The sequence below is a fragment of the Crinia signifera genome, chromosome 12 (assembly GCF_055691185.1).
Source record: "Crinia signifera chromosome 12, ASM5569118v1, whole genome shotgun sequence".
NCBI classification, from domain to species: domain Eukaryota; kingdom Metazoa; phylum Chordata; class Amphibia; order Anura; family Myobatrachidae; genus Crinia; species Crinia signifera.
Window position 1 is genome coordinate 42,677,787 of NC_139228.1, and position 25,209 is coordinate 42,702,995.

At 42.3% G+C, this 25,209-nt stretch overlaps 1 protein-coding gene across 3 annotated transcripts in view; it reads right to left on the reverse strand.

Annotated features, from left to right (window-relative positions):
- LRRC9 (leucine rich repeat containing 9) overlaps positions 1-25,209 on the reverse strand; it is an 80,105-nt gene that overhangs the window by 29,144 nt on the left and 25,752 nt on the right. For all 3 annotated transcript variants that reach the window (XM_083167270.1, XM_083167272.1, XM_083167271.1), the window contains exons 12-22: positions 23,808-23,987; positions 20,450-20,561; positions 19,894-20,005; positions 16,598-16,744; positions 15,077-15,198; positions 14,336-14,509; positions 13,028-13,147; positions 11,564-11,755; positions 9,253-9,378; positions 4,631-4,771; positions 163-340 (exon numbers count right to left, since the gene is read on the reverse strand). In XM_083167270.1, the coding sequence (XP_083023396.1) occupies positions 163-340; positions 4,631-4,771; positions 9,253-9,378; positions 11,564-11,755; positions 13,028-13,147; positions 14,336-14,509; positions 15,077-15,198; positions 16,598-16,744; positions 19,894-20,005; positions 20,450-20,561; positions 23,808-23,987 (1,604 nt within the window). The remainder of the gene's footprint in view (positions 1-162; positions 341-4,630; positions 4,772-9,252; positions 9,379-11,563; positions 11,756-13,027; positions 13,148-14,335; positions 14,510-15,076; positions 15,199-16,597; positions 16,745-19,893; positions 20,006-20,449; positions 20,562-23,807; positions 23,988-25,209) is intronic.

The following is a 25,209-nucleotide window of genomic DNA, read 5'->3' on the forward strand; positions in this document are numbered from 1 at the left end:
TGAACATTGGCTTGGTGACCGAATAATAACCAGGCCCATTATGAGAAACAGTAGGATTATTTGTATGGTGAGCATTTTTTGAGACTGAGTATATTCGATCTCCTGTATCAGGCAGTGACAAAACGGCCTTTGTGCTGCATGGAGTGTGACAAAGCAGATTACCTTCAAGTTCTGTGATGTGGTTTTCATCCAAACAAAGTTCTTCAATCAACGCACAATTTTCTAGGCCTTCGATTCTTGTCAGATTATTGTTCCTGAATGATGCCCAGCGCAGGTTTTTAAGTTTCTCTATATGTGTAATTTTGGAGAGGTTCTGTCCATCAAAATTTACCGATGTAATCTAGAAAAAAATGTGCAAGTTAATGCTTTGAGCAAAAAAATATTTTAAATCAATTTTATGCCAACAAAGCATATCTACCGCAATGGTTATTCATTAAATAAAGCAAAAAACAACAATTATGCTTGCTTTGGCAACAGCTACAAATGTATATACACCGGTTATCATAAATACATATTTCAGAAATTATGGGTGATAGCTTTTATTGGTGCTGCTGCCATTTCTGTTGCTTTTTATAATTTATAAATAAAGGCTGTGGGGCAGGGGAGTTGGGTTTAGGTGGCAGGGATTAGGTATAGACACTAGCCTAACCTAGGGTTAGGAACAAGTTGCAGGGAGGGGGGACAGTTTAGGGTTAGACTGCTGCAAGGGAGGGTAAGTATACCCCCCTAACACATCTGGTTTCCTCCTTCAGGATGCCGGCATCAGTACTCTGACATCTGGAATCCTGTCCAGCGAAGGAAACCTTATACCTGACACTGCCGCATATGTACAGTATTAACCCTTAACAAGAGATAAATGCAAGGGTGATAAAAGAGATAAACATCCAGCCAATCCAAGCTCCTTACTGACTTTTCAAACACAGCCTGTAACATGGTAGTAAGGAGCTGATTGGCTGGACGTTTATCTCTCTTTATGACCTTTGCATTTATCTCTTGTTAAAGCTTAATACATCTGCCCCACTATGAGAAAGCAGGCAGGCTTTGCCTTCAAATATTGAGCAGTATTCAATGCTCCGGCGAGCGGGGCACAGCATTCTCCATTTTTCATTAGCTGTGCATTCTCCATTTTTTCTCCCCCTCGCCATGCCTCCTGTTCACCCTATTCAATGTGTCAGTTGCACTCCGCCCCTGATGGCGAGTATTAAACAATCCCGTGTACGAGGAGTTAATAGCTCCTTTTGTATGCAGTGTTCAAAAATTGCAGAGATATGCAGAAAAATGCAAATTAGCTTTCAAAAACGATTCAAAAGCAGCCAAATGTGTGTGAAAACTGTATCTCCAAACGAGTGAGTGAGGAAAGAGAGGTGAATTATGGGTACTAGCTAAGGTGAATCATGGGTAGAATATGCAGTAAAAAAAAAAATGCATCGGGGGGTGGGGGCGGGGGGAGGAGGATTAACACAAAACAATAAAAATATATTAATATATTAATGTGGCACTTCTAAAGTAAAAAAAAAAATAATATAGATCCTTCAAATAATAAAAAAACACACTTGCAGACACCAAAAATAAATATATATATATTTTTTTAAGTACATAAGTTCAGTTCACCTAAAAAATAATGCAGAGAGCAAAACGGAGAGTCATACCCCAAAAAAAAGTGTGCTCCATTTTGCATTGAATACACAAACGGCGAGGTACACAAAGTTCCCATAAGAAAGCAATGATGATGACCAAGCGGCGAGGGGGGGAGCCGGGAGCATTGAATAGGGCAAGGAACATTTTTGGAGAGAGGACTTGCCTTCTTGCCAAAAAAGCGAACCTCGCCAGAAAAAAAAGTGAAATGGGAGCAATGAATACTGCCCATTGTGTCATTGCTGGTGTCTGCAATGGCAAATTGTGGACATCACTCCAAAATTACTTGACCCCTAAAAGTAGTGATTTTGTTTGTGGCATATGATCGCCATTGCATAATTTTCCCAGACTTGTTTCGAAGTGTTACAATTGTGCACAATGTTAAGCCTCAACTTTTAGCATAAATCTGGCACAAACTTTTCCTCTGGAATAAACCTGGTGCCACTAGTGGACGCATTAGAGAGACCGTGCACAGGCATTCAGAGATGTATCTTGACATGTATCCAGACTCAGGATAGTGCACAAAATGCTAAAACTCCTTTCCGGACAGATTCTAAAATGCTTCAAAAACTACATTATTCAATGAATATTTATCTACATTAAGAGTCAGGGTATTTTACAGATGTTTGAATATTTAGTATAATTACTATATATATATATATATATATATATATATATATATATATATATATATATATATATATATATATCTCCCCACAAAGAAAAAATGGGTGCACTCACCTGTCTTTATCCAAATGCAGGTGTTTATTTACATACCACAGCCGATAATTTAGGTGACAGTGGGCATGGTCAACGTTTCGGTCTAAGCATAGACCTTTGTCAAGACCCCCTTACTTCTGCCTCCACCAGTGCTTAGACCGAAACGTTGACCATGCCCACTGTCACCTAAATTATCGGCTGTGGTATGTAAATAAACACCTGCATTTGGATAAAGACCGGTGAGTGCACCCATTTTTTCTTTGTGGATATTCTGTGGAAGTGCCTGAATAATTTGGGACTTTCTGGTTTTGTGGCACCCTGGCAGCTGGCTATATGTAAGGAGTGTGCTGTCCTACCTGCATGGATATATATATATATATATATATATATATATATATATATATATATATATATATATATATATATATATATATATATATATATATATATATAGTCTTTTATATAAATAGTTTAATATATATAGTCTTTTATTGACATATACAGGTTGAGTATCCCTTATCAAAAAGAATTTTGGATAACAGATTATTCTGTATTTCAGAATATTTTTATATTTAAATTATGTATCTTGAGGTATTTTGCATTTACAGATAGAGCACCCTTCTTCTTTGCTCGGCGCCCGCCAGATCCCCTCATCTGCCGAGCGCCGGCAATAGAGAATGGGACACATGCCCCAGTCTCTCGGCGGTGGCGATGCGGGTCCCTGCCTGTCTCCACTTCATCGAGACAAGCAGGGTTAGGGGAGATGGCTGGGAGGCAAGGGGCACCAGGGGAGGCGGCAGGGGAGGCGGCGGGGACCCGGGACAAGGTCCATTGCCACGGGGCATGCAAGCATCTTGTGCGTGCGCGCCCCTGGCGGGAGGCAGCCGGTGGCGGGGTTGGCGATAGAACTGCCAGCCCCTGCAAAGTTAAGGCCGGCTCCATCTGTAGGTTGTACAAACACACCAAACACATGAAATACACACAAATATATTTAGTACTTGTGTATTTGCAGGACGCCCACTAAGCTATTTGCTTAGTGGGCCATTTTGCGTAGTGAAATCGCATCGCATGGCACATTTTCGTGCCGTGCGATGCGATCTCACTAGTTAATTTATTCACTGCACTCTGACCGCCAATCGCATCACATGCAAAATCGCATGCAATCGCATGTGATTTTGCGTGCGATGCGATTTAACAGTGTACATGTCTCTGTGATGCAATGGGATTTAGCACACCCCCACTATCCACGTCACCCTGAAGTGTGGCGAGGGGACGCGGTTACGCGTCCTCCCGACCTTTATACCCATTATCCACATCGGCGTGGAGTTGATATTATAAGGGGTGGCAAGCGTAGCGGGCCACCGAGCACGATGCGTGGCGAGCGAACGCGGATAACTTTACATGTATTCCGCGTCTGCTCACCACGCTTCGGGCTCGGTGGTTCGCTGCGCTCGCCACACTTTATAAAATCAACTCCACGCCAACGTGGATAATGCGTGAAAATGTTGGGAGGACTCGCCACGCTTAAGGCTTGGTGGCTCGCTGCGCTCGCCACACTTTATATAATCAACTCCACACCGACGTGGATAGTGGGGGTATGAAAAGGTCGGGAGGACGCGGAACCACGCTTCGGGGTGACGTGGATAGTGGGGGTGTGCATGGGTGCTTTTAAAATGAAGTACCGTCACATCTCATCGCATGGGTGCAAATACAATGAAAAATTGCATTGCATCACATCGCACTGCAAATGGCATGTGATGCGATCCTTGGGCAGGGGTGCACTAAAAATGAACTAAGGAAAATCGCATCGCATAGCAAAATTGCATGCGATGCGATGCAATTTTCCTAAGGTGCCGTACATATGTAAATTGGGTGCCCTGCAAATACACAAGTACCATATATTTTATTTGTGCATAGAACAAGGTTTCAAAACATGAAACAAAGTTTGTGTGCTATCTCAGGCACTGAATTTAAATGCCAAGCAATCATTTTATTGCACATAATTATTACCAGTTACATATAATGTCCTCAGTAGTGGCAGTTACATATCATGTCCTCAGTAGTGGCAGTTACATATCATGTCCCCAGTAGTGCTTTTTTAAATATAAATATTTTTTTCACTTTCTGGAATGTATGGTTTTCGGAATAATTTGGATAATGGATATTTGGATAAGGGATACTCAATCTGTATTAACATTTTCCTTCAATATTTCCTTTATTTTTTAAAAGTTAGCGAAAATACAGTATCATGTATGTGTGTTAATGTTCTACTTACCATATGATACCAGCTGTCATTAAATTCAGCACATGGATCAAGACAGTTCTTGCTAATTTTAGAGAAGATTTGAGCAGTAGGTAGAAGACTAAGACATCGCGGTCTAACATCATCTGTTCTTGCATTGATTCGCAGAGATGCCTGAAAATACAGCATTGATTACTGCTCTTCATCACACCACACATTGAATAACTTAAAGAGATATTACAGCTAGAAATGGGAAATAAAAGTAAAATAAACCTTTGAGTGTTTTTACCTTTCTTGGCATGCTAAGTGCCTTCTAACTAGTGATATGACAGAAGAATTCAGCATGTTGGGTAAGAGGGAACTGTGATATTATAATGCAGAAAGCTCTTCAAGTGTACAAGTGTAAAGCAGGTAAGGCCTGCCCCCTTCCCCACATATTGACAATATGGTTGTGCATTCCACCTCGTCCTAGGTGGAATGCAAACCACCTTATTATATAAAACAAAGGTGGTTTAAAAAGTTTTATCTATGTGGACTCAGGATTTACATAGTACCCAATCCCCACTTGGAAGCCACTAAAAATTATTTTTAAAAAGGTCTACAGTATATAGGCACTTATTCTCAGTTAATTTCAACAAACACATTGCATTATGGGGCGTTTTTTGTCACTCCATATAGTTCTACACCATAACTATTTTGTTTTTTAACCTTTTCCCTTAATTAAATAGGGATTTTCATTTAGACACTTTTTATAGTCACAATTAATGATACTTGTTTCCGAGAAGGGCCACACCGATTTTGATCGGGTCGGTCGCATCGCGTCGATCGCATCGCATGCGACCAAATCGCATGCGATGCGACCGACGCGATGGCCCCGATTTTTTACATTGATTGAAATGTGAATAGGGTCCCTGGGACCCTATTTTACATTGGATTCAATGTAAAATTCTTCTCCGGCCCCAAGTTTTAACCCCCTCAACGGCACCCCACGATTGACGGCAACCCGAAGCGTGGAGAGCGTAGGCGGTACGCGTCCTCTGACCTTTTCATACCCCTACTATCCACGTCGGCGTGGAGTTGAGAATATAAAGTGTGGCGAGCGCAGCGAGCCACCGAGCCCGAAGCGTGGCGAGCGTAGCGAGTCCCGCGAGGGGATGCGTATAACTTCACAGGTATACGCGGCCGCTCGCCACGCTTCGGGTTCGGTGGCTCGCTGCGCTCGCCACACTTTATATTCTCAACTCCACGCCAACGTGGATAGTAGAGGTATGAAAAGGTCGGAGGCCGCGTACCGCCACCCCTCACGGGCTCGCTACGCTCGCCACGCTTCGGGTTGGCGTCAATCGTGGGGTGACGTTCACAATGGGGGGGGGCCATATACAATGAGAAATGGCCCATATTGGCCCATTTCCCATTTTTTCCCGGATTACAATGTTAAAAATATTTTAACACTGAACCCTATGGCAAAATCGGGTCCATCGCGTCGGTCGCGTCGCGTGCCATGTTAATGCACCCGACCGACGCGATGGACCCGATTTTGCCTTTGCCGGCAAAATGGACCTGATTTCAAAGGAAATCGGGTCCATCGGGGGGTAATCGTGTACCTTAAGTTAAGGTACACGATTACCCCCGATTGTGGCCGTTCTAGGAAACAAGTACCCAATTAATATTAATAGTAATAAAAAATAATTTTATTTAAATAAAATAAATTAAATTAACTAACTAAGGAAGTGACATCACAGGCAGGTCCCAGCCAACCCCAGCACTCATTCACTTGAAGGTTGGATCTCTAGGTGTACACACATCTCTCACTCACAGGGTAAGATATTTAACTCTTTGTTAGGTATTTAATTATTTTTTATTATTTTTTCAGAATTTGTAAAAGATGGCTTCGGTTATAATTAATACTGAACTCTGTAAAATGTCATTGTTCCATTAGGAATAATTCCAACATACGGGGATTATATTATCACAGAATCTGTGTACAGAAATTTCACCAAACTCTACCTCATTAGGTATGGTGTTATGTTTTTTCCCCTGAAAAAGTATTGCTATTTGAGGCCATGATCTCCATTTGAGCCTTTTCTTATATATTTAACCCTCCATTATGGTGGAATATAATGATACATTTTCCTTCACTAGGTTTCTAACCAAGACATTAACTAATACACTCCCTTCTCAGGGTATTTAAAGTGATATAAAATAAAGATTTAAAGAAGGTATGTCATTAATCTAAATGAATTAAATTATAGAAATCATGTGGTTTATAAATTAAATCCCATTGGACAAATCCATTAGGTTTCTCATTTATGAATTCAACCATCCACCAGAAGTGTCTCATTTGGATTCTAGACATTGAATTACCCTTTTATTGAATTGTGGCTCTTTATCCCTGGGCCCAAAAAGGTTTCAATATGTTATATAAGGTATGTGCCTTTGAACCAGTTTAAAGAACATTTAGTAACACTGGTCCCTATAAAAAATTCAGATTCTCATTTTTCCCTCCATCTATGTCTTGTATTGTATTTTATGTAATTTTTATGTAAATATGTAATGTCCTAAATGTTGGTTCTTTACCAAATATATATATGAGATTCTTCTAGATCATGAACCCCTGATGAAGTCTCTAAGAGACGAAACGCATTGGGTACTGGTCACGTTTCTTGAAAAGAAAATGAAAAACTTCTTTCAAAAAGAAAAACTAAAAGTGTATTTATTCTAACTTATTTTATGATTTGAAGGACATTACTTCTTGAGGGCGCTTCTTGGAGTTATATATATATATGTATAAATATATATATATATATATATATATACACACACACACACACACACACACACACTCTCTGAGTGGCCAAATTATTATGAACAACCCCTCAATACAATGTTGGACCACCTCCTGCCCTTAATACTGCATGGATTCTTATTGGCATGGACTCTATGAGATGTTGGTAGATGGTATAAGGAATTTGAGACCATTTCCAATGAACTGTACTTTCCCTTAAGATTTGATGGTACTCGATCCCGCTGCCGTTCAATCTCATCCACACATTCTCAATGGGATTGAGATCTGGTGATTGTGCAGGCCAACTAAGCTAGGTAAAGTCTCTATCATGCGCTTTGAACCATCTGCAGACAATGCCAGCTTTATGACAGGGAGCATTGTCCTGCTGGAAGTTTCCAACCGCGGCAGGGTACACCATTAACATAACAGGATGTACTTGATCTGCGATAACACTCAAATACCCTTGGCCATTCAGACGTTGTTCCAATGGAATCAAAGGACCCACACACTGCCAAGAAAACATTGCCCAAACCATAAAATTGCCTCCACCAGCTTGAAGTGCTGTGGCAATGCAGTTGGGGTCCATGGTTTTGTGCTGTTTTCTCCTTATTCGCACCCTGCCATCTGTGTAATTGAAAACGCAATTCATCGGACCACGTGACCCTTTTCCAGTCATCTATTGTCCAATCCTTATGCTCCTTTGCGAACTGGAGACGTCTGCTCTTGTTCAAGGCAGACAGTAGAGGCTTTCGAACAGGTCGTTGGCTTCCATAGCCTATACGGTGTAATGTGCGGCGAATAGTTCGTTCAGAGACCTTTGCCGTTGCTCCTTGATTAAGATTCCCTGCAATTTGACATACTGTTACTCTTCTGTTGGACTGGACAATTCTTGCAAGTCTCCTTTCAGATTGAGCATTCAGTAGCCTGTGACAACCACAAGCCTGAAGTCGAGAGACCCAGTTTTCTGCTTGGCAAGTCCACTCTCTGTAAACATTAATAACTGCTGCTCTCGAACACTTCACAAGTGCAGCCGTTTTGGTGATACTGGTTCCGACGGTTCGAGCGCCTACAATCATCCCACTTTCAAACTCAGTTAAATCATGTTTTTTGCCCATTTCTTCACAAGCAACACAGTGCAATTGATGTTTCACTTGTCCTGCACTCCCTTTTTATAGCTATCTCGCCCTCTAGCAGCAACAACTTGAAGTTATGGCCGATCTGCGTATAAGTGCCAAGTGGTCATAATAATTTGCCCGCTCAGTATATATACACACTAGTAAGCCCGCTCGAAGCAAATGCTTCGAAAGCTAATCTGCTACATGTGATTGCCTCTGTGTTTGTGCATGTGTGAGAAAGAGATGTAGTTTCACCCGCTGCCAACAGATAGCAGTGTTTCAGGGACACACAATCAACACTAGTTATATATATATAGGATGATTGATATATAGGATATATATAGGATGGTCCATTTATGCTCCGGATTATTGTGAGCTGGATCTATTAAAACCTGCATTCATTTATTTGATTTGGATCTTTCTATGACTGGTGCTGTCAGTTCTGTTACCCGTTGTGGATCACATACAGGACGTTATCTATATCCCTCTTGACCTGGCACGGTCCCTATCAGCAGTCAGCGTGTGCGTTTGCTCTATGGACTATATATATATATATATATATATACACAAGCCTACACACACACACACACACACACACACACACACAGTATATATAAAGATAGAAAGAGACACAGACACACAGAGAGAGTTTTGTGAAGGTTGCCGTTTTCCCTTTCAGAACACCCAGGCCTGGTTTTCTAAATATTTCTCATAGTAAAATATAAATCTATACCATAAAAAGAATAAAAAGAAACCTGTGTAATTCGGGCTCCAGAAACAAACTTTGAGGATTCAAAAGCTTCATCTTCAGTGATCAGGACCCCATCCAGATGAGTCAGTGACTTCAGCCTTCCAATCACCTCCATACGCACTTGAGCTGGCTTGGAAAGAACAGCAATGTCAGCTAATGGGTTCTAGCATATGTAACTTTTTATTGTCCTGCTTTTGCAGTTAAATGAAAATAATGACAATGTGTATTACACATAAGCACAGGAGCAGCATCACATTGTGTTGCCTCTAAGGAGCTTTAAAAAAAAACTAGGTCATGTATTCAAGATGTTTCATTGAAAACTCATGAAAAGCGTTGTTGCAATTGCCAGTCTCGGCTAAATGATGACCTTCTTATTACAGTCAGTAAAAAGGCAGATTTTCCTTTCTGACATTTAATCTTGGACTTTGGACAATAAGGATGGGAGAAGAATTCATTATGAAGACAGTGAAAAGACAGCAAACCTAGTGGCTCTCAGTGCATCAGACATGACAATATGCTAAATGTGTGAGACAACCTTAGTGAAGAGGAAACTGAGAAATTGAGTTTTTATTCAATGTCAGATAATGTATTCCTATATATCATAGGTGTAACAAAGCAAAATAAAAATGGCCGGGTTAATAAACATTGATGAGCATCTAATGACAGCAGACACATAAATACAACCAATTGGGGTGATTTATTTTTGTAAAATGTAAAAACATTGACATAAACTACACTAGAGTAGTGCTTGAGTAATAACTAAAATGAAACATACTATACATTGCAACTGCCTATTTTACCTTGCCAAACTCATTTGAACAATGGTTCTACAAACAACCAATGCGGACTCAACAGTCGCTTTGGTAACAACATTAAAAGATTCAGTATGCGATTTGGGCCTGATTTTACCCAATACCGGTGGATAGGGCTGAGAAATCGGGTGAAATTGGCACATATAGCATGTGTGTGACATCCAATTCGCAGTCCCGTGTGCATCGGAGCCAGAGATTATAAGTAAGATCTCTGGGTCGGACCCCCTCCCGGCGGCAGGGAATGGGAGATACATCACATGCAGAAGTACCGCCTGCCATACTGTGGTCTGAGGAATGTCCCTGGCAGGCTCATGGGGGATTTGATGCAACTTCTCCGAGGGGAGAAGTTGCATTGTGTATGGGGTCCTTAAGAGTTATTTTTGTTGTACATCAAATATTGTTATACTGTAGAGGTTACTAAAAACATTTGTTCGGTATCCATATGGCTCATGGGCAATGTCTAGGTAGAGCGTAAATAGGTTGATGCCAGCAAAAAGGTTGATACGGCAATGGTTGACTCAAGAAAAGGTAAGCATGAGTTTTTCATGATTTAAAAAAAAATGTTTGGACTTTTTCATGGTTTACTATTTACGTGGACTGCGATTGAGAATGATAAAGTGTGTTGAATGCAGCAGTGCAGCTGGGCCGAAGCATGGCGAGCGAAATGAGGGTATTCACTACATTAAATGGGGATCCACGTGCTCAGGTGTTGGCATTGACACAAAAAAAGAATTCCATTTTTTTCCATGTCAACCTTTTGCTTTTGTTTAACTTTTGTCAATGTTGATCTATTGCCTGTCGACCATTGTCTGTGGTCTAATCCACACTTATACATGCTCATCATATTTGCATTACTACAAATATACTGTAGTACTTTGAAAAGAAAGAAAACAAGTTAGGCGGTGTGGTCTCATGGGAAAGCCAAGTTGTAGTGTCTCTCACACATTATGCCCAATGCTCTAGTAACCCATACACATTATGCCCACTGCTGTAGTACCCCATACACATTATTCTCAAGGTTGTAGTGCCCCTTACATATTATGCCCAATTTTGTAGTGCCCCAAAAACATTATGCCCATTATTTTTTGCCCCTTGCATTTTATGGCCACTGTGTAAGTGTTAATGCTCCTTACAATTTAGGACCATTGTTTTAGTGCTCCATACATATTACAGATGGAGCCCCTCTCTTTTATTGCAAGGGCTCGCCAGATCATCCCCGCTGGCGGAGAGGTACTCCTTTTGACTGGGACGTGCGAGCGTCATGCACGTGTGTCCCAGTCAGTCGGCGGCTGGGTGACTGAATAATAAATATATTTTTACCCCTTAAATTGCAACATGGTTCCTTCCAGATAGAAAGTAACTGGGTCTTGGTTTTTTTTTTTTTGCTTTGCTCCCAATACAGAATCAGCCCTATAATGGCCATAGACGAGGATAAAGGAAAAGTAGTGGACAATAATAGAACCAATCAAACTTCCCCAGGAAGTATTTGCTAATCAGACTGACCTTCAGCAAGGGGTTGTGAGCTATATTCAGTGACAAAAGACGTGCTGCTTGTTTGTGCAAGATGTTTATTTCCGTTCTAGTTTTTGTTAAGTGATTCCAGCTCAAATCTAAGTGCTTCATCTTTCCCAATGATTTAACTCCTTCCAGAGTAGTCACGTGGTTATGGCTGGCATCCAGATATTCCAAATTAGGCTGCAATTAGTTAACAGAGAGAATTGCCTTTGGTTTCAGAAACATAAGAGATACACGATGAAGCAAATTTACATTAATAATAATCATTTTATTATATACACACACACACACACACACACATACACAGAATATCGAATCAGGGCACTCACCAAACAGCAGTTTACTTTTTTCTTTCTATTTCTTCATGTCAAAAAAGACAGTATGCCGACGTTTCGGACACAGCATGGTCCTTAACCAAAGTGCAACTGGTCTCATGTCACAAGCCACCGACTTATATAGGGCACTAACTAACTGCACCTGTGTAATCAGGGCATGTGTCACAGACACTCCCCCTTCTTATTCCTACATATGCATATATTCAATAGCAGAGAGGTTGTCACATCCATTAAATCTAATGTATATATAGGTGGACACTAGTATTAAGTGATCAAGTGTCATGAGATCAGTTAGCACAATTGAATAACATACAACATATAAACAAATACATACATTAACACACTATATATACACCAGGGGCTTAAATGAGTATAACTCGCTCAGATGTTTTTTGTGATTCCAAAAAATCTCTTTGATGGACTTTCTATCTGTTAGATGGTATCTGATGGCCCTATATAAGTCTGTGGCTGGTGACATGAGATCAGTTGCACTTTGGTGTGGGATTCAGAACGCCATGATTAAGGACCATGCTGGGTCCGAAACGTCGGCTTCCTGTCTTTTTTGACATGAAGAAATAGAAATAAAAAGTAAACTGCAGTTTGGTCAGTGCCCTGATTCAATATTCTGATGCCTGATGGGAGCACCGCATGAAGAGAATTACTAACCGCGAGTGCATTGGTACTAATATTGTGTGTGTGTGTGTATATATATATATATACACACACACACAATATTCACACTCGCCAAGCCGTTGGCTCAAGGAGGGGCGGAATGGGGGCGGCAGCAGGGGAACGCCCAGCTTTTTATAGGTGTCCCCTAGGGGCAGGGGCACCCATGAAATTGGGCACCGTTTAGCTAACCGTTCACTAAGCTGGGAACATACAAAGCCTAGGGAACAGGATCTGAATTAGGCCCCAAAAATTGGTGTACTGCTTACTCCCCCCAGTTTCCTCAATGCATAAATACCAAATGTCATGGACAGCTAATTGCTTACTGTAAACAATCAGATAGGTAGATGGTGAGTTCCAGGTGTAGTGAGGAAGGCAATTGGTATCCAAACACATGTCTACATATCCCTTCTGTTAACACAATGATAATAATAAATATATTTCTCACCAGGCATGAGACATCTTCCAGGCTGGAAAACTCGTTGAAACTTATTATAAGCTTTCGAAGACAACGCAACTTTGAAATGTCTTTCAGTTTACTTAAACTGTTACCATGTAAGTTCAGCATCTGTTTAAAATGAAGTTGTTACAGTATTATTGTACCTTATCATATTACATAACATCATACAAAGAGAACATGACATCCAGGGCTACAATATAAAAGTTTAAGGCTACAAATACGGCCCCTCTCAGTTATTCTCTAAAGCAGGGGTGGCCAAACCGGTGCTCAATATCTACCAACAGTTCATGGTTTCCAGGCCATCTATGGATCTGTAGAATGTGTCAGTTAGGAATGAATAACCCACATGTTTGAAAATGTGATAATAAGTAATGACTACACCTGTGCACCATCTAGATGGCCAGGCAAACAGGGGGCCTGATGCGGGATATCAGCACAACTGAAGCTTCCATTGCTGCTGGCACTGGTCAGTGAGAGAACTCAGTCTGAGAATGGGAGCACTGTATCTGAAGAGACCCATCACTGCTGGTAAACTGCAGGGGGAACTTAGGGCCTTATTCTGATCGGTGCGGCCCGATCAGATTATGCGGCCGCAACCGTGCAGGCGAATCCCCGCCTTCCATACGGATCGCCACCTGCCGTCCGTACGCGGTTATGTGGCGATCCGCATGAAATTGGACGGGGATACGCCTCCTCCGTCTTGGGAGCAGCCCCTGCATTCGATGGTCGCCGAACATCGAATGCAGGGCCGCACGCTCCACCAGGTCCCGCAACACAAGACCACACGGACACTTGTCCGTGTGAAATCATGTATGGGGGCGGGCAGCTGACATCCGGCGATGTCAGATGCCCGCCCCGTACCCACGCGTCACGGCCTCATTACCATGCATACGCCCCGCGTTTGCATGGGAACGCCCATGAAACGCGGGGCGTATGCATAGGGTAATGAGGCTAAGTAGCCCCTCACGCCCCTCTACGCCCCCTGTGCGGCGTATAAAGAATCCGTGCGGCGAAATCGCCTGCACATGCGCAGAGTGACCTCTGCACATGCGCAGACGATCAACATCGGCGGTCCGTCCGCATGCGGGAATATCCGCACCGATCAGAATAAGGCCCTTTGGGGAGGGGGGGGTCACTGTACAAATTGATTACTTTTTTCTCCTTTTTTTTCTCGTTTTAGGGCAAATTCCAGCAGAAACGTGGAAAATCCTAAAGTGCTCACAAACTTTAAAACGCCACTGTATTAAGTGATTTCTAATACCATTGGATAAGGTCTGGCAGTCTGGTTATACTTACTGTTATTTGATTGTACATAGTGGCTTTTGCTACAGAGAGAATTGTCCTTTCATCAAGACTAATTATTTTAGGTCTGGGTTTGAATATTGGTTCCATGGAAATGATCTCTTCATCTAATTTCAGTTCTTTAGAGAGGTCGTCATCTGTTATAATGGAATACTTATTGGACTTTTCCTGAGACAACAAAAAATGTATGGAAAATGTTCATAAGAAATAGAAGCATTTTTATCTACCAATAAACTTTCTTATCTGGTTTCATAAATATTTGAATATTATATTGCTGATTAACAAGGACATCACATCATTAATCTGTCTGTAACATCAAGTAAAATTCTTTACATACTGGGGGTATGCAATCCTCCGCCGCTATTTCCGACGGGGAAAATAGCAGGGGGGCCCTATTCATTGCTGTCTTTACCTACATAATTGTAGAGGGATCACGGCAGAACGAGCCCGAGTTTAGAAGCGGTCGGGCCCATTCTGCCGATAATGGCCATGTATGTCACGATTCACGGCCGTTTACATGGACACGCCCCCATTAGCCAATCAGCAGAGGGGACATTGAATCCCGCATGCCGATTTACTATCGGGCAACCGCAAACTGGCCAGGAGCATGGCTGTCGGGAGGGATAGACAGCCATGATCCGGGATTGCATACCCTCCACTAGAGGAAAATTTTACTTTCTATTTTCCAGCCACAAAAAAAAAAAATGTTTCTTTATGCAAAGTTTAATGTTGTACCGATGTAATGTATTCAAAGTCAACGACGTACTCTGGCAGGACCAGTTCAGGGTCAAACACAAACCATTCGCACCGACGTAGGCTGCAGTCACAGTTCCCATATTCATTGGAAATACATGCTTCTGAAAGAATGCAAACAAATACAACACATCAAAATGAAATGCAACCATTACAGACTGCAAGGGATATAATTATTAAAGGTCCATTATGATCGATGCCAGGATGGTGAAAATCGTTCTTAATCGATGTTGTTCCAGGTCATAAACACATACTGATATTTAAAAATGAATGTAAATATGTGTTGTAGCCTCACAAGACCAACATCGCTTAAGACCAATTTGACATTGATTAAAATCTATTAAAATTAACTAAGAAATGTCAACCAACCTGACGAACACACCCCCCCCCCCCCCCGCCGCCGCTGCCCCAATCCCCTCTCCAACATGTGAGAGGATGTGTTCGCTAACACATCCCCTAACATATGGCCGCCCGGGAGAAAAATCATTTGATGGTTGCTCACCATCGAATGATTTTTCTGTCGTTCGCGGATAAATGTCAGTCTGAAATGACATTTATCTTGCCCATTGATCGCCGAATTGGGGGCAGGGCTGACCTCATTTGACCTGAGCAGGCAATGCCACGCCTACGTTCCAAGGGGAATGCCAAACGTTTTCATGGGGACTCCCATAAAACACTGGGCATTCCCCTGATGCCGCCCCCTGTCTGCCTCCTCTCCTGCCCATGTGAATGCTTCTGTGGGTGCGATAGTTCGCACAGGGGTCTGTGCATACGCATACCCCCACCACACACACACACACACACACACCCACCCACCACCACCACCACCAAATTTGCCTCCGTCTGATCCAGCCTGAATCGGACTGTTAATTGAAGGGGAAGTTTACATGGGATAATTCTCCATAGGATTTCACACAAATGTTTTTTCATTACCTCAAGATCAAGTGAAAAGTTGGGGATAATCCCTATTTTAAGGTAAAAATGTGGGGTTTTGTGTTTTTTTAAGTTCTTTAAAATGACAAAAATTCTGTACTTACAGGTATTTTTATGCACCCCCGGTAGACCATTTATGCTCTAGTCCAGTGATGACTAACCTTGACACCCCAGCTGTTGTTGAGCTACACATCCCAGCATGCCCTGGAACAGTTTTACTATTTGCCCAAGCTAAAACTGCTGCAGGGCATGCTGGGATGTGTAGTAGTTTTTTTTTTTTTGGGGGGGGGGGGGGGGGGGGACCTAAACTGCAATGTAAAAAGAAACTGTCATATTTGTGGACTACATGCAAAAGCAGCCAGTATTTACCCTGCACAGAAAATATCTAAATAAATAGCATCATGGTTTGTTACAGACGCAAAGATGCTTTTTTTGTGTGCTATACTTACAAAAATTAATCAGGCCGACAGCACAGTTCTCATACAGCCATGCATGGGTATTAAACCATGTTCAACAATGTGCAGTTTATGTGTAATTTTTTATATAATGGGTTAATGTACATCAACCTACCATCATCTGAAGAAGATAGATCATGGTCCTTTAATTTCAGCGGTCTGAAAACTGAAGTAGTATTAGGATAATTAGCAGGAGTAAGTGGAAGATCTTTATGTGCCTGCACATTATGGCCCAGATATACTTTGGCAATGATAAGTTTACCTGCAGATAGAAAACAGTACAATATTAGAAAGCAAATGTTCACCAGGATGTTTTTCTCATCATTAACTTTTATTAATGATTCCAAGATAAAAGGTAGAGACAACTAAATTGAGTTTCTGGAATAAAAATAGGGAAAAATGCATTACAGTACATAAGCAAAGGTGCGTACACAAACACTTAGACCAGTGGTTCCCAAACTGTGTGCCGTGGCTCCCTGGGGTGCCTCGGGACACTTGTAGGGGTGCCCCAGTTTGGTGGTCCAGGACCAATTAAAATTATTTATGGTTAATTATTTATGGGCAAAACCAGTGCTGACAATAATAAAATGTGTACAATCAGAAGCAAATCCTGCCCTTTACCACATAACTGACCCTAGGAATCGCATATAAACCCAATCTAATAAAAAAAAATTGGCCTAGGGGTGCCATTAAAAAATATTGATAGGATGATTCAAAAAGATTGGGAACCATTGACTGAGACCATACTTGCCTACCTGGCCCTCTCCATGAGGGAGAAAATGCTCTGTTCCTGGACTTCCCTGGTAATGTGTGATAGCAGCACCTGTGGTGAAACGCCTTTCTTATCAATTATCTAGATCCACACAGGTGATGGCAATCATACATTACCAGGTAAGTCCAGGAATAGAACCTTTTCTCCCTCATGGAGAGGGTCAAGTACGACTACTTATAGGCAAGACAGAAGGCACAGAGGGTAAGGTCTAATGCTGCCCATACACGCTGCTATGCGTGCTGTCCCGATGTGTGCTTTGAGGTGCGCGCTCCCACGGCACCTCATCGCACAGTACAAAAAGTATGTGCTTGCACATACTTTTTGTACTTAGGTTTCATCACATTGCATCGCATTGCATGTACAACGCATGCACAGCAATGCAATGCAATGTGATCCCTGCTAGTACAGCACGCCCTCATAGCAGCGTGTATGGGCTGCTTAAGACAGTGGTTCTCAAACTCGGTCCTCAGGACCCCACACAGTTTACTATGCTCTAGTCCAGTGATGGCTAACCTTGACACCCCAGCTGTTGTTGAACTACACATCCCAGCATGCCCTGGTACTGTTTTACTATTTTGCCACGCTAAAACTGATGCAGGGCATGCTGGGATGTGTAGTTCAACAACAGCTGGAGTGTCAAGGTTAGCCATCACTGCTCTAGTCATTGCTATTATGCTTATGTTACCCTCGCAGAGAAAACAAAGTAACAGAACATGACAACATGATTTCAGTGTACTCCAATGGCCTCCACAGTCACTAGATGTCAATATAACAGTTTGGGGATGAGGTGAAATGAGAAATATGGAGTATGAAATTGCAGCGGACAAATCTACATCAACTACAAAATACTTTAATGTTACTAATAAGAGTCTCTAAGGATTGTTTCCGTAAGCTTCCTGAATCCATCAATTCAGCCTGTCCTGTGGGTGTTAGTGTGGTAGCATTCTCCACACAAATAATCTAGAAACACTGACCCAATTCACAGAAGGAAATTAAGGACTGGCACTCCCTAATTGGTGTTGATTATTAGATAGACTGTGTCTAGATAGACAGCCAATAGGTCTACCCAAAAAGGTTGGCATAAAATAGGTTGAAAGGGTCAAAATGTGAGTTATGTGGCTAGAATGGGTCCGGTTGGTTAATGATACAAATACATGCATGACTTTTGGCAGATCTTCAGAGGCAATCCTGGGTCACGACTGTCAGTCCGCCCCAACAGCCGTGACCCTGCCCTGTTTACGTTTTGCTCGACTGCATATCACCAGGCGGGATTCAATGTCCCGCCTGCCGATCGGTGAAAAGGGGGTGTGTCCGCATAAACGGACGCGTATTGTAGAGATTCGGCCGTGATCACAACAATTCACGGCCTTTGTCGGCAAAACATGCCCAACAGCTTTTAAAGTCCAGCACGTTCTATCTATCTGCCTCTTCAATGTTTTGGGCAAGACAGCATTGAATAAGCGTCCGCCGCTATTTCCGCCTTCGGAAATAGCGGTGGGGATTGAATACGCACCTAAGTGTTTGATTCTGGCTATGTTCCTCAGATTAAATTTGATGGATTTGATTGCAGCTGATATCTGATGTTTAAGTGTCAAGCCACCATCCATCACCACGCCAAGATTCCGCACATGATCAAGATTGAACAGTCACCTCTGTCTTGCCATCAGAAGATCATTTAGCACATATACCACTAGGGCAGGGACTGATGTGAATGTTCACATATTCTCTGTAAAGCGCTGCGGAATATGTGTGCGCTATATACGAAACTGTTAATAATTAATAAAAAATTATCTGTTTCAAACTTCCTGGATTTGAACAGAGGTAGGAGCAGATAGGGACATCATTTTGATGGGCTTTTAACTTGTTCTATTTATATTAGTTAGCTTTTTAACTAAACCTTAATGTAAAACTAATTATTTCCAAAGTGATTACATAGACTATAATAGTGGCGTAACTACTGTAAGGCAGCCCCAGCAGCTGCTTGGGGGAGCAAGCAGCAGCAGGGTCTGTGTAGGCGCCGGCACCTGCTCGATGCACTGACATGCTGCTGCCTGCCGCTGCTCACTGGCTGAGCACCGGAGGTGAGTCAGCCGCAGCGCAGGTGCGGCAATGGCAGAGATGACAAATCCCTCCACTGATTCAATTGACTGTACACAGAGCCGGATATTGGCTACTGTGTACAGGATGGGCAGGCGGATGGGCATGCTGGGGCGGCCTGGGATGCGTCGGAGCCAAGGGAAGCAGCAGTGTCTGCCGGTTTCTCTTCCTCTCTCCTGCTTCAGCTTCTCCGTTATGCGTGTGACGTTAACACGTCACGCAATGGTGAAACACACTGGAGAGGAGCCTGGGGGGGCACAAACTTTTTGGCAGGGGGGAGCAAAATTTATAGTTACGCCACTGGACTATAATACTCTTCATTGCCTGTTATTATGGGGTTTATTTACTAAGATAGGAATTCTATTGAAGATGGGATGTTGCTATAGGCAACAATCCGATTCTATCTATTATCTTCTAGAAGGTGCTAAATCTGATTGATTGCTATGGGCAACACCCCATTTGCAATAGAAATCCCATCTTAGTAAGAAAACCCCAGTGTTTCACATATGAGTTTTACTTATGTGCAGCTGTAATTAGGTTACCGTGTTTAAAGAGCTCTGGATCATGGGGCTTTGCTTGCTCTAATCTAGAAGTTTCAGTAAATCCCAAACTGTTAGAAAGTAGAACAGTATTGCCTTGGTCTTGATCATCCTGCTGCGGAAAACACAAGAAGACACGTTAGGGATGAAGAATGTTGTGAATTACACAAATGATATTGGATCTATTGCTCAGGTAGACCAATATTATGCAACCTTTTTTCGACAATTCGGCCTAATGTATGGGGGTCTTTATAAAACGATCACTTCCTTCCTTTTTGTTATTTTTTCTTTTGACCAATATCCTGAAACCTATACAATATCAAAGTATATTTCTTTATCAACTATAAATTGTATAATATTGGTCAATAAGAATATTGATTAACTGTTTTGGATTTTGTATTTCTTTGTAAAGATATTGCTGATGATTTTTTAATTAAAAATGATACTTTACCATACAAAATACAATGCATAAGCACACCCCTCCTCTCACACCCCAAGGACTCTTCTACAGTTGTTATACATATCAGACGTTTGCATGCCATAAAAAAAAAAAAATTACCATTCTAGTGGCCTGAAATCCATATTCAAGAGTTTGTAGAACAGTGTCCTTTTCAACTGAACATCTTGGGTCAAAGGTGTAAAAAAGATATTCCAGCATCTTTTTGTAGCTGCTACAAACAGAAAGTAAAATTAAATCAGTAAGAAGATGTTAATGGGGTTTTTGTGATGTTACTCTATAACATTACTGTAATGCATAAGACTAAAGATGGCCATAAACTACACAATGATCATCAGGCGACCAAAATGACCAGATTAAGCATTTATGCTGGGGGAACAAGAAACAAAATGTTGTGTCCCAATGGTGAAAATACTTGATTTTTATAATAGATTTTGTTCTGCATTGTAATATGTTTGTGAAATGTCTCCATCTCTTAAGAGTGACCTGCAATTTATTAAAAATAAGAAACAAAAAAACAATCACATGCTTATTAAAACCTGATCAAAAAGACAAACTTGTAGTTCAAAAGTAAGTATGCGATTCAGGTTAGTGTGCTCACAGGGAAGTGGAGGTTAGGTTTAGGCATTAGTGGGGGGGGACTTAGGGTTAGGCTGCGAAGAAGGGAGTTAGGTTTAGCCTGCACGGGATGGTGGCTAGGGTTACACACTAGTGGGGAGGGATAGGATTAGGTTGCTGGAAGGGACGGTTAGGGGGGCAGGGAGAAGGTAATTATACTCCTTCACAATGCCGCTTTCGGTATTCTGAAAGCAGGCATCCCCGATCCAGGTCAACCATATGGTTTCAGATCCCTGGGTCGACACTATTGGTCAACGGTGACTAGGACAAATTGGTTGATACTTTACTATCCAAGTGGAGACAGAGGGAGAATATAATAGTGTTCCAAGCGCTGCGAGGCACCGTGCCCATGAGAGGGGACACGGCACACTTATATGGTGTCCACATTGACATATGTCATCATAGACACCAAATCCATTAAAAACTTGCGTCAAAATTCAGAGTGTTGCCATGTACATGTCGACCGTAAGCTTGTGTTGACCCTATGTCATTGTCAACCATTCTTAGGTGTCCACCTATTCACTGTCGACCAACAGTGGTCGACTGAGTGACTGTCGACATAGATATTGTTGACACATTATCCCAGAACCAACCATATGTATACTGCCACAGGAATGTCTCCATTAGTTAGCCAGCATACTACGGCTTAGATGCCTTTGATGTGTAACATTCTAGCGAATCTAATGTTACCATTCTCTGCTTATGATTGCCATAAATGACAGGCGGTCTGGTGATCTTTATTTACATGGTTGTGGCACTGCAAATATGACTAATAACGTTACAAGAGGGAACTCTTGGAATTTGGACGGTTAAAAGAAAAAATAAATCAGCAGTAATGGCAACTGGACAGCACCACCACCACATGCGGGTGAATGTGTAAGGTTTCAAATTCTTTGTGATGACTGGGGTTATCAGAATCTTATAAATCGTGGCAGGAGTCCTTGTAACAGGATGAGAGATTCGGAAAGTGAGAGATTTGGTAAGAAATCTCCAGGTCTTTTAAAGCGGCAATCATTTACACGCAAAATCAAACTTGTTTTGCCCTATAAATGATTGCAGCTTTAAAAAACCTGGAGATTTCTTACCAAATCTCTCACTTTCTGAATCTCTTATCCTATTAATTTCCCTCCTTGTATTTGGGTGAAGGACACATAAGGGTTCATTGGTAGAGCGTTAGAAGTTTAGGATTTGCAAGTATTGATGAAACTGTTCATTGGTAAAGGGAAACATACAGTGTAAGTCCTTTAAGCCTGGGGTAGCTCCAAGGCCCTTATTCTGATTGACGCGGACTTTACCGCGTACTTTCGGATCGCGTCTTTACGGCGTCTGCACATGCGTGGAGAACGCTACGCGCATGTGCCACGCCTTGACTCGGTACCAGTTCGGCCAAATCCCGTCCAAAACTGTTCACCGCTATCAGTCGGGAAATAGGGGCGTATTATGGGCGTCATGCGGAATGACACATGGGCGTAGTTTCAAAGTGGGCAAAACGGGGCGGAAACATGGGCGGACACGGGGGAGTACACTTATGTTGGGGGGCGTACATTCGGATACCACTCCGAATGCACGCGATCAAAAAGGGCAGAAATGTGCGGTGTCCACAAGTGTACTATTGCTTTGCGGACACCACTCGTTCATGCGGTAGGCGAACGTACGCCTAATGACTACAACCATTAACACCTGAACCCAATAGAATCTACTCCTTTACTCATTACTCACTAATAGGCCGCTTGTCAGTGCTTTAATTGAAACCATTGCTGCTTCAAGGAAACCTTAGTAATCCCCCACATATGCTGTACTTGTCACACACTTAAAAACTGCTAACAATGGACATGACTGAATATTAATACTATCAATACACATGTGTATTCGACATGTACTCATGAAACCACACATTTTGGGTAAAGTATGCGATGGGATGCGGTATTCCCGAGCATACTCTGTAATACTCTGTAATACCGTGCCGAATCGGAGTGTTTCTCCCGCACACGCATGCTTTGTATGTCGTCCGTAAACACGCCCTGTTCTTAAAGAGTGAGTCCGTCCGAATGCGGAGGACACGTGGGCGTTTCTACGGACGATGGCCGCATGCGGCAAAACACCGTGGCGTGCGGACCGCTCCGTAAGAATGCGGGAATTTTCGCACAGATCAGAATAAGGGCCCAAGAGAGATATTTCATCAAGGAATATAAATTTGTTCTAAAGCCATAATGAGGAATCTGACAAATCCATGCCAGGTGGGAATTATGATTGCCCAAGTTAAAGAGTAACTGATACGAGCATGATACCGTAAATTACAGGAGAAAAGTGAATACATTTACAAAATAAGGTGATGGTATTTGTATAGGACACAACGTTTTCACAGGCAACATACAGGTGTTGCGTGGAGTGAGGGCATTTCTTCCAAACTGACCTTTGGGGAGAATTGCAAAAATTAGATGTGAGTTTTTTGACCAAGATTATTATAGACAGTGGTGTTACTGGCTCATTATCAGATTATGGGGAATATTCTGATTCACTCGGAAAGGCACAATCACTCTGTAATGGACAAAACCATATACACTGCAGGTGGGGGCTGATGTAACATTTGCACCTTGGCAAAACCATGCTGCACTGCAGGTAGATACCAGGCAGATAGATTATGATTTGGGAGGGCAGGGCATGATCTATTTTATAATCCAGTATTTACCCTGCATACAAAACCAATATATGAATGTATGATCACCCTTTGCATTGCAACACAGTTTGTCCAGGCACAAAGCAGCTTCTTTTTGCTTTTCTCCCAAAGCAGAATAAGGCCCCAAGTCCGCTTTGTAAATGTCCTCCTGAGTCTGAAACTTACTCTGAGGTCACCGTACAATCTTCATTGTCCAGGTAGTCCTGCACTTTGTCCTCAAATGTGAATCGAAGAAAACGATTGTGCACTCTGATTATTTTATTTATTTTGACTCCAGAGATCCCGTAGGTTTTAAAGTTTGATGCACAGAAGCGTGATAAAATCAGGTCATAACAAGATTTAAACCTGTGTACAGAGAAATCATAATGTAGAATTTTAACTACTGAAACTGACAAGACATTATTGAGCTGCAAACCGAATATATAAGAAAGATAAAATAGGCCTGAGAAAAAGATATTTATAAGTACTGTACATCATGCACTGTATGCATCAAAGAGAAGTATAACACCAGATAGTATTTTCTCTCTACTAATAGAACAGGAAATAAAAATTTTGGGGTGTATTCAATTTGCGAGCTGTGGCAGCAAGAAGGGTCAGTATTCAACTGGCCCCCCTGCACATGCCGTTTCCACCTCGTTAGGTTTTTGTAGCGATGGAGAAGCGGCGCGTGCGGGCGCTAAAACAATGAGGTTCGTGGCTAAATGCAGCGGGCTCTCTGTATTAGCCGCAAGCCTCGCTGTTTGGCGGAATCCTCTTTGTCATCTGACAGCGAGGGTGCCCCCGGAATGTAGAATTGGGTGAGCGGCCAGCACGGGGGTTAAACAGCAAGAGTCGCTAGTTTTCAGCGATCCCCACCATTTAACCCCTTTGCCGGCCACATTGAGTACTGCCCTTTGTTTAAAAAAAAATGTGCAAATGTAACCCCCAGCAACAAAATGCACGTTGATTTGACAATTGACGTGTATTCCGACTGTCGGAACGTTTCCAACAGTAGGAAGATTGAATTCCGACTGTTGGATTGGCCGAAATTCCGACTGTCGGAAACGTTCCGAAAGTCGGAGTTAATGTTGAAAACCTCCCTATGCGCTGTGTTGGGAATAAACTGTAAAAGCATTTATAGGGTGCAGACATTAAACATATCAATGAACAACTTTGTACCGAGTTTGTACCATATAGAGCCTGATTTGGCTTAGACCAGCACACTATAGGATGCGACTGGTGTTCAGCTACCTGGTCCTGGACAGCTCTTCCCAGACATCCTGACCAGAGCCATCTTAACAACATAGTAGGTCCTGGGCAAAATAAAGCAGCGGAATTGTACACACCCATTTACAAAAATTATAAGATGCCACTCCTAAAGTCCTGCGCCGTCTCTGCACATGCTTCCATACAGTGAATGGCTATCAGCACACTAACTAGTGACTAACTCCAGATATCCACCCCCCAGCATGGCTGGGAGGCAGGTGAAGAATGAGGTCTTGCCGCTATGATTGTGTGACCACCACCTGCCCCTACTCAGAGACCCCTAGAATTGTGGGGCCCTGGGCAGCTGTCCAGTAGCCTGCAC